Raw genomic sequence first — 10,383 nt, 5'->3', positions numbered from 1 at the left:
ATGTTGATAATCATCAGTGAATTGTGTAGGAACACCCTGTGGCCGCAGGGTAGAGCTGTTTCTCAGGTATTCACTCATACAGGGAGAATCTCATTAATTGAATGTTTGTCTGTCTGCTGTCAGTCAGCAGATTCAGTTTGGTGCTGTGAGACTCATTTTGCTTTGTTCTGGATTTATTTTCTAAGCAACACTTGGATACAACATCACATCTCCAGGCCCAGAACACATTACCTCCAGCAGTTTAAGCTTCCAGTTTCAGGTAAAGTTGTTAAACTTAGTAAAACTTCAGATTTTTCTGCTTTTTATTTTTTATGAATGCCTATTTTTCCTTCTCTGCTGATGCTCCATCCTGTTTGTTGGGCTTGCTGTCAGTGAGCTTGATAACCTGAAGGCGTGTGTGTGTTTGTGTGTGTGTGTGTTCATTGAGCAACTGCAGCAGCATGTTACCACCTGTGAAGAAGGACCGGGTCATTTTTCACCTTCCACATGTAAGTAACACACACACACACACACACACACACACACACACACACACACACACACACACACACACACACACACACACACACACACACACACACACACACACACACACACACACACACACACACACACACACACACACACACACACACACACACACACACACACACACACACACACACACACACACACACACACACACACACACACTGTTACGGATGCTGTTTGTCTGCTCATTAATCTGCCTGTGAGTGTTTTCAGCTGTGTGTGTGTGGTCATGTAAATGAGCTGTGTGGTTGCGCCAACTTCATTGGCTGCCCATCTCCTGGTCCGCCTCTGAAGATGGGGATTGGATTGACGGCGTCCAATCGCAGCGCATAGCCGGCGCACAGCCGGCGCACATCGGCTGGGGAGGAGTATAAAGGCTGAGCACGGACAACAATCTGGAGGCTCTGTATTGTGTGACAGATGCCGCAACCCTCTCATTGTGACAAAGCCTTCCTCCTGTGATTATGTAGACTGACTAGCAGTGTGTATTCTGTAGGGTTCTGTGCGAGCACCCTGGTTAGCAGTGTGTCGTGGTATTCTGTGTTTAGTGTAGGGTTTGTGTGTTGCGTAGATCCAGGTTGCTTAGCTCCTGTAGAACCGCACTGAGGATAGTTACCTTGTGAAACAGCTTAGACCCAGGTGATTAGCACCTGTAGATCAGCATTCCTGTGTGTATATTGCGTAGAGCCAGGTGATTAGCACCTGTAGACCCGCACCAGCTGTGTTTGCTCACAGTCCCGTTTTGTTATTGTTTGTTTCCACTTTAGAAGTGAGGTATTTTCTTTCTTTTGTATAGTACTGGGCTACTCTCTTTTGGAGACCCTTTTGTGAACTAGTGACAGCTTGACCCGTTGTTGGGCCAAGCTGTTTGTGTGCAACGTTTTGCTCAGTTTGCTGTTACCAATAAAACCACCGGTAACCAATACCAATTACAAACTGGTCGTGTCGTTTCCCTTCCTTACCCCTAGCAAAGAGGGAACGTAACACGTGGGGACTCGTCCGGGATCTTTAACTCAATTCCTGGGGTTATAGGTGGTTGTATTGTGGCTAAAAGCTTGGTAAAACGTGTGGGCGGTACACTCAGGTATGGCATCGTTCGACATAGAAGCGTTCTTGGTCTGGCCGTACTATGAGCAGCTGGACCGATGTAAAAAGGACGATCTAATGGAGATAGCGCGGCACTTCAGTCTTGTGGTAAGTCGGCAGATATTAAAGAAAGAGTTGAAGGCATTGGTGGTGGAAGAGATGGTGAAAAAAGAGTTATTGGTACCGGCTGTACCGGTTGAGCTCCCAGTGTCTGATGTGGTAGCTGAAGACCCGTTAAGTCAGAGGCAGGCGGCGAAGTGTATAGGTACCGAGGAAAAGAGTGATGACAGCGAGGGGGGCGAGTCGTGTGAGGCATCACTCACGCCATCTCGCAGAGGTCCATCCTCTCTTGTGGGCAGCACAGATTCCCGGGAAGGGAATAAACTAAAAATCCGTCTCGCTCGGCTTCAGCTAGAGGCTAAAGGAGCAAGACAGGCAGTTCCAGTTGGAAATAAGGAAAATCGAGACAGATAAGGAAGTCCGGATCCGGATACGGCAGATGGAGCTAGACTCCGAACTGCGCGCATCCGGTGTTGTTGGCAATCCTAGAGAAAGCTTTTCACTTCCTTCTCATCCACCTGCCTTCAATGTAGGAAAAAATGTTGCGTTGGTGCCGGTTTTCCGTGAGACTGAAGTGGATGCGTATTTCGGTGCGTTTGAACGCATGGCAGCGGCATTACAGTGGCCGGCTGAAGCCTGGGCTCTGTTAGTGCAGTGTAAACTTCACGGGAGAACTCAGGAGGCGGTTGCTGCTCTTTCAGTGGAGGACAGCCTAAATTATGACCTGGTGAAGCGTGCCATACTTAGGGTGTACAAGTTAGTTCCCGAGGCTTATCGGCAGAAGTTCCGGATTCACAGAAAGGGGGCTAATCAAACACATGTCGAGTATGCCAGGGAGAAGGGGATGTTGTTCCATAAATGGATTGAATCATGTGACGCTGCAGAGTATTCTGCCTTTAAAGAACTAATAGTGATGGAGGAATTTAAGAGAGGATTGCCTGACCGTATTGTGGGGCATATAAATGATCAGAAAGTGCAATCTCTCTCCGCAGCTGCTGTACTGGCAGATGAATATGTGCTAATGCATAAAACTGTGTTTTCTCCGGCTATTGCTGAGAACTCTCGCCGCATGCCGGGTGCACCTGTTGGTCAGCCAGCGAGAGTATTCACGAGGAACAAAGAGGAGAGAGAGTGTCACTATTGTCATCAGCCTGGGCATCTTATTAATAATTGCCTAATTCTGAAGCGGAAGGAGCAGTCACCAAATGTGACCAGGCCGAAAGGCATCGGCTTAATCAACACTAAATCACTCAGTATTTCCACACCTGACACTGAGGAAGAAATAGATCCCTGTTTTAAGCCTTTTGTGTTCGATGGGTTGATATCACTAACAGGTGAGTCAGACGATCAGAGACCCGTCCGCATCCTACGAGACACTGGAGGTTCACAGTCAGTGATTGTTGCCTCGGCTCTGCCATTCTCGGACAAGTCAGCGTGTGGGTATGGATCACTATTATGTGGCATTGAAATGGGTTACGTGCCCCGTCCCGTACACAATGTACACATACAGTCAAAATTAATTACTGGATTTTTCCCTGTTGCTGTGTGCCCAGCATTACCTATACGGGGTATAGCCCTTTTAATGGGAAACGACATCGCAGGAGGTAAGGTAACTCCTGCACTTGAAATATTGGATTCTCCTCAGACTGTGTTGTCTGAGGCCACAAATGCTCACATTTTCCCCATTTGTGCTGTCACCCGCGCGCAGGCGCATAAGAGTGACTCGGAGGTGTCGCTAAATGATACTATGTTTGGGACCTTGTTTACAGATGAAAAAATGCTGGAGGAAAAGCCAGTAGTGGCGAATTCCGTTCTCCCTGCTATGACCGCTGCGGCAGCGCAACCTGCCAGCCCAGCCGTTGATGGTTCCACACTCCCGGTAACCCGAGAGCGGTTACTCGCCGCGCAGAGGGCGGATCCGACGCTTGCGAAGTGTTTCGAGCAGGTGGTGAGTAATGACAAAGCAAGGGGTGAGAAGGTGGCTTATGTGTTGGATAAGGAGATATTAGTGCGCCAATGGTCCCTCACTGCTACTGCTGAAGCTGACTGGGGTGTAGTGCATCAAGTAGTCGTGCCGGTGCCATACCGTCAACATGTGCTATCTGTAGCGCATGAAAGTCAATGGTCGGGACACTTGGGCGTGACAAAAACCTACCAAATAATTCTGAAGCATTTCTTTTGGCCAGGTTTAAAGAAAGATGTCTCTAGCTTCTGCCGCTGCTGTCATGTGTGCCAGGTTGTCGGTAAGCCTAATCAACAAATTCCGCAGGCTCCGTTACATCCCATACCTGCTATAGGTGAGCCCTTTGACCGGGTGTTGATAGACTGTGTTGGTCCTTTACCACGTACGAAAACAGGTCAACAGTATTTACTCACGATAATGTGTACGTCGACTCGTTTTCCGGAAGCGATTCCGCTGCGTAGCATTACTTCAACATCTGTAGTTAAGGCCTTGACGAAGTTCTTTTCTACATTTGGAATTCCGCGAGTAATCCAGAGTGACCAAGGGACACATTTTAAATCTAAATTGTTCAAACGGGTCCTCCAAACACTGCAGGTTAAACATGTGATATCTAGTGCGTATCATCCCGAGTCGCAGGGGGCATTAGAACGGTGGCATCAGACCTTAAAAAGCATGCTGCGAAAGTACTGTATGGAGACAGAAAAAAATTGGGATGAGGGAATTCCTTTCGTTTTGTTCGCAGCCCGTGAAGCTGTTCAGGAGTCATTAGGATTCAGTCCCGCGGAGCTCGTCTTCGGCCATACGCCCCGCGGTCCACTTAAAATCCTACACGATGAGTTTCTTTCGGCTGATAGTCCTTCTGATAAAAACGTATTAGATTACGTTAGTCAGTTCCGTGAGCGTTTGCACCGAGCAAATTCACTCGCTAGAGAGTCGCTCTCCGCTTCACAAGCTGTCATGAAGCGTAACTATGACCGTGCCGCTGTCCCTAGGCACTTTGAAATAGGTGACAAGGTCCTCGCACTATTACCTATCCCCGGCTCTGCGCTCTCAGCCAAATTCCTCGGTCCATATGAAATCCACGATTGTCTTAGTGACACGGATTATGTTATTTGTACTCCGGAGAGACGGCGCAAAACGCACGTCTGTCATGTTAATATGTTGAAACGCTACCATTCCCGCGCCGCCGCTGATAGCCAGCCTGCCGGCTCGGAGAATCAAAGAGTAGCTGTTTCGGCGTTAATAGTGGTAGATAGTTCCGGCCCGTCTGACGACGGTTTGGTAATGCGCTCACATCACCAGCCGGGTGCTCGATTGTGCAACTCGGAGATGGTAAAGACATTGCCCACTGTGTTAGGTCATCTGCAGGAGGCCCAGCAGCATGACATAACCCAGTTGGTGGATCGATTCCCGAGCCTTTTCCATGATGTCCCGACAAACTAATGTGATAACGCATGACATCGATGTAAAGGGCACGAGGCCGATTAAACAGCATCCATACCGTGCCAACCCGACCAAACGCGCACTTATGAAACAGGAGGCTGACTATCTTGTAGCAAATAGCCTGGCGACACAGAGCTCTAGCCCATGGTGTTCGCCGTGTCTGGTAGAGGCGAAATCTGATGGTTCCCCGCGCTTTATTACGGACTACCGTAAGGTGAACGCTGTTACGGTGACAGATTGCTACCCATTGCCGAGAATGGAGGATTGCATCGACAATTTAGGTTCCGCTAAATTTGTCAGTATATTGGACCTACTTAAAGGTTACTGGCAGGTACCTTTAACGGACCGTGCCTCACAAATTTCCGCTTTCGCTACACCTAATCCCAAGGTGGATTATGTTTGGACCCCTGAGTGCCAGCATGCATTTGGGTGTATAAAGACACTTTTGAGTCACGCTCCTGTGCTCGCTGCTCCCGATCTTGCGAAGGCCTTTAAACTCGAGGTGGATGCTAGTGCAGTGGGGGCCGGTGCTGTTTTACTGCAGGAAGATGCGGCGGGAGTTGATCATCCTGTCTGCTATTTCTCCCGTAAGTTCAACAAACACCAGGTACGCTACTCTACCATTGAAAAGGAGACCCTTGCTTTGTTGTTAGCTCTCCAGCACTTTGAGGTTTATGTCGGGTCTAGTTCTTTGCCGGTTGCAGTGTTTACCGATCATAACCCCATTGTCTTTTTGTCCCGCATGTACAACCACAATCAGCGTCTCATGCGGTGGGCTCTGATCGTCCAGGACTACAACCTGCAAATCTGCCACAAGAAAGGTTCAGAAAATGTGTTCGCAGATGCTCTATCCAGAATGGAGTGATGTGTTCTGTGGTCATGGTGTTGTGAAGTGTTTTAGGGTCACAAAACTTTGGGTTTGTGTTTTAAGGGGGGGGGGGGGGGGGGGTGTTACGGATGCTGTTTGTCTGCTCATTAATCTGCCTGAGTGTTTTCAGCTGTGTGTGTGTGGTCATGTAAATGAGCTGTGTGGTTGCGCCAACTTCATTGGCTGCCCATCTCCTGGTCCGCCTCTGAAGATGGGGATTGGATTGACGGCATCCAATCGCAGCGCATAGCCGGCGCACATCGGCTGGGGAGGAGTATAAAGGCTGAGCACGGACAACAATCTGGAGGCTCTGTATTGTGTGACAGATGCCTCAACCCTCTCATTGTGACAAAGCCTTCCTCCTGTGATTCTGTAGACTGACTAGCAGTGTGTATTCTGTAGGGTTCTGTGCGAGCACCCTGGTTAGCAGTGTGTCGTGGTATTCTGTGTTTAGTGTAGGGTTTGTGTGTGTGTGTTGCGTAGATCCAGGTTGCTTAGCTCCTGTAGAACCGCACTGAGGATAGTTACCTTGTGAAACAGCTTAGACCCAGGTGATTAGCACCTGTAGATCAGCATTCCTGTGTGTATATTGCGTAGATCCAGGTGATTAGCACCTGTAGACCCGCACCAGCTGTGTTTGCTCACAGTCCCGTTTTGTTGTTTGTTTCCACTTTAGAAGTGAGGTATTTTCTTTCTTTTGTATAGTACTGGGCTACTCTCTTTTGGAGACCCTTTTGTGAACTAGTGACAGCTTGACCCGTTGTTGGGCCAAGCTGTTTGTGTGCAACGTTTTGCTCAGTTTGCTGTTACCAATAAAACCACCGGTAACCAATACCAATTACAAACTGGTCGTGTCGTTTCCCTTCCTTACCCCTAGCAAAGAGGGAACGTAACACACACGCACACGCACACGCACACACAGTAATGCAATGCAATTTCAACTAACCGTGTTAATATTAGTGATGAGGTTCTTTTGGCCTGAATGCATCTCTCAGTTTCTCTGAGATTAGGCTGCACATTTGCTCACGTCCATAAGTCGCTTTTCTTCACAGTGTTTCAGTACAAATGCAGCGCTGCACACCAAAGATGGCTTCCACCCTCAGGTGAAGGCTGCCTGCCAGGTTCAGAGGACGGACTCAGTGAGGTGAGGACAAGAAAACACAAGTTCCCCCATCCTGCAACTACACACTGTTTAAAGTAAATGAGTTAGTAAGGGCAGGGCACTTTAAGTCACGCTATGTCTGCTGACCTCGACCTCCACTTCTAAACTATGTTGATCTGGAGTGTGTCCTCTGTAATAGATAAGGCCGGTGATATTTCTTAAAGGTGGGGTAGGTAATTCTCTTCAGAAACACTTTTGTTATATTCCATGGAATGGCTCTTAACATCCGATAGCAATGAATATATTAAATGCTTTGACAATACATATACATTAAAATTAATCTGTGGAAGCCGTGGCGCTGTAAAAAAGCACGACCAATCATCGAGCTGGCCCGGCTAAAATAACTGGATGGCCTACCTGCCTGTCAGCACAATGTGCCTCGGTGCACAAATTTATCTCGTGCCCTCATTGGTCATGTGTGCGTTCGTGTGTGTTGGAGGAGGGGCTTTGTAAGGAAGTCTGAAGGAAGTGGCAGGGCGGCGTACTTTCACATTCTAGCGCACTCAAGCTGGTTTCTCCATTCTTACCTACCCTCAGTGGACACTAGGTGGGGTACAGCCCCACCTAGTGTCAGCAGAAAGTATTAAAATAATGATTACAACAAAATGCAAAAAATAAATTAAAAAATATATAAAATATATTTTAAGATCATGTTTAATCATCTGATTCGTCTGTACATTGCATATCCAGTCTCTGACTGTGTTACGTTATTATGAGAGTGCTCTCATACTTTAAATTGTATATATTTATATAAATATATTTGTGTGTGTGTGTCCGCATCTGTAGCCTGTTATTGTCTCATTATACCGCACTCTCAATGAATTCAAATAAAATATGTGGGGGAACAATGTTCAGCTGATCTAACAGAGATTATAAAATATGACAAACACTCGACAGCTGATGCAGCTGTTGCCACGTCATAATGAACGGACGTCGCTTTAATATGACCGCTCAGAGGAGAGGAGTTCTCATTTCTTTAAACGTCTGCTACTTCCCCTCCTCTCTCCTCGGTTCCCCTCCTCGGTCCTCCGCTCGCATCTCCTGTGGGCGGGTCTAAGTCTCGAGGAGGGGAGTCGAGGAGGGGAGTCGAGGAGGGGAAATTTGAGTATTGAGAAGCCTCTTCAGAGTATTTTCCTATTTAATGTGTGTGGCAAAAAATAATGACCATAGGGGCAAAGTGCTGCCATCCCCACCATACGTCATCTCACATCATTCAGAGCTGATTGGCTGTAAGTACGTGTGCCGCGAAAAGTGTGGTGTGTGAAGAGGAGGAGAGAGAACTGCAGTGAGGCGTCCTAAAACCAGGAAGTAAGCTGCGCATGGCTTCCCTCCACAAAAAAGCAATGAGATTTCTCCATAGGATTTTAGAAAATAGCTCAAAATAAGATCTGTGGGAAACGTAGCTGTTAGATAAATGTACGTTTTGTTCAGCCGGATAATATCCACATGTCTACCCTACTTTTATCATTTTCGAATCAAAACTCTATTGATTAGATTAGATTTATGATAGACTTTTGAAACTACAAGAAGATAAGGAGGACTTTTACAAAAAAGTAATAGAGATTTTTGTCCAGAAGGATAGGCAAATGGACTTAATCTTCAAGTCAAGGTAAGACTGCAATTTGATTGAAAATGGGATCTTACAAAGAGAGAACAATTCAATATTTAAATGATAAAATTACATTTTTTGGGTATCCTTCTGTTGAACTGTCTGTTTAAAAGTAATTGAAGCATCAGACAAAAAAAAGCTTTTGAAAATAATATTATATTTTGATTTAATATATTTGTAAACCTGAAGAGTCAGTGCCAGTGCCTCACCAGCCATGAACCTCTCTGCAGAAGCTTATATAGCCTATAGACATCCGAGTTTTTTGTGCCCCACCACTTTTGTACATATAGAAACGCCACTGCCTACCCTACCTTTAATACATCACATACAACATTTGATGAGTGCATCTCTCAATACTTTACAGCTGTTACACTCATAAACCTTAACAAACGTATCACACATTTGACTCATAAAGCTGTTTTGGATTTGCATCAAGGGGTCTGGGCGGAACCTTTTTGAAGGGGTAAAATGATGTCCGCGTGTTAATAATCATGTTGCTGTTACTGTGTGTTTCATGCTGTTGTGGGTCATGAATGACTGTTTTGTCTTTCTGTTACCAGCTTTAATGTTGCTAAGGTAATCGTAGTGGGAGACGTTGCAGTTGGGAAAACATGTCTGATCAGCAGGTGAGAAGAAGTCATGAATAATAAGATCCATTAAACTTTAAAGGATTATGTGGCATTACATTTTTTGTTGAAATGTGATCTGATTTTTATTATGAAAGCATTACTTGTTCAAGCCTCTCCTCAGTAGTGCTGAAGGGCATCATTACAATGTCTTCAACAAAAACAAATGAAAACTGATTTGATAGAGATGATGCAATTTAACATTGTTCCAAAACAGAGCATGAAACTTATGTGAGGCCAACCCTGTCTCCTAAAAATTACGTTCCCACAGAACTAAACTGCATTCAATTACGTTTAGCTAGAAACGTATTTACTCCCACGTTACGTTTGTTATGAACGTATCTCAAATACGTTTATTTTCTACATATCTTCTAGAAACATGTTTTCTCCCAGGTTACGTTCCTTATGAACGTATCTGAAATACGTTTATTTTCTACATATCTTTGCCATTTATTGTCTTGCTTATAATAATGATAATAGTCATTTATAAATATCATTTTAGAGCACACCTTTGAAATCGACAATCGGGCTCGATATATGGTTAAATTAAAATCAGTAGGCGAGGCTGTAATTTCGCCAGCTGTTACTCTCATGTGCGAGGCAGAACATAATAGTTTTTAACATGCCAAAAAGCTGCTGTGTCGTTCATTGCACCTCAAACATTAAAACAAATCCAGAGTTACGTGTTTCTGTACTTCCTCTAAGAAGAAAGGACAGTAAACAGAAGAGCTCTGTGGCTTCAGGCTTGATCGCCGTTCAAATGACAGCGTTGGTTTCCCCCAAAAGTGGCGGGGCTGTAAAGTGAAGTAGATTTTACTGTCATCTATTATTCAAAACCATTCTATTTATTCTAACGTATTACATGCCAGTGTTTTATCTTTTTATTTATTTGTTTTATTTTAAAATCGTATAATGTCGGACTTTTTTTGTCGTCTTTGAGGAAAAGAAATGGGGTTTAGAGATTCAAAATACTGAAATCTGTATTTTTTAAAATCTCTTCCTTCTAATTTGTTATTCTTTTCTAAATAACACACT

At 45.3% G+C, this 10,383-nt stretch overlaps 1 protein-coding gene across 1 annotated transcript in view; it reads left to right on the top strand.

The window, feature by feature from the left end:
• Window positions 1-184: 184 nt before the first annotated feature.
• rab34b (RAB34, member RAS oncogene family b) overlaps window positions 185-10,383 on the top strand; it is a gene marked incomplete at its 5' end in the record, with an annotated part of 29,923 nt that continues 19,724 nt past the window's right edge. Inside the window, 3 exon segments of the mRNA XM_034098243.1 lie at window positions 185-259; window positions 7,004-7,095; window positions 9,283-9,348. Coding sequence (XP_033954134.1) covers window positions 185-259; window positions 7,004-7,095; window positions 9,283-9,348 — 233 coding nt within the window.

The sequence above is a fragment of the Pseudochaenichthys georgianus genome, chromosome 14 (assembly GCF_902827115.2).
Source record: "Pseudochaenichthys georgianus chromosome 14, fPseGeo1.2, whole genome shotgun sequence".
Lineage (NCBI taxonomy): Eukaryota > Metazoa > Chordata > Actinopteri > Perciformes > Channichthyidae > Pseudochaenichthys > Pseudochaenichthys georgianus.
This window is presented reverse-complemented; position numbering and strand designations above follow the sequence as displayed.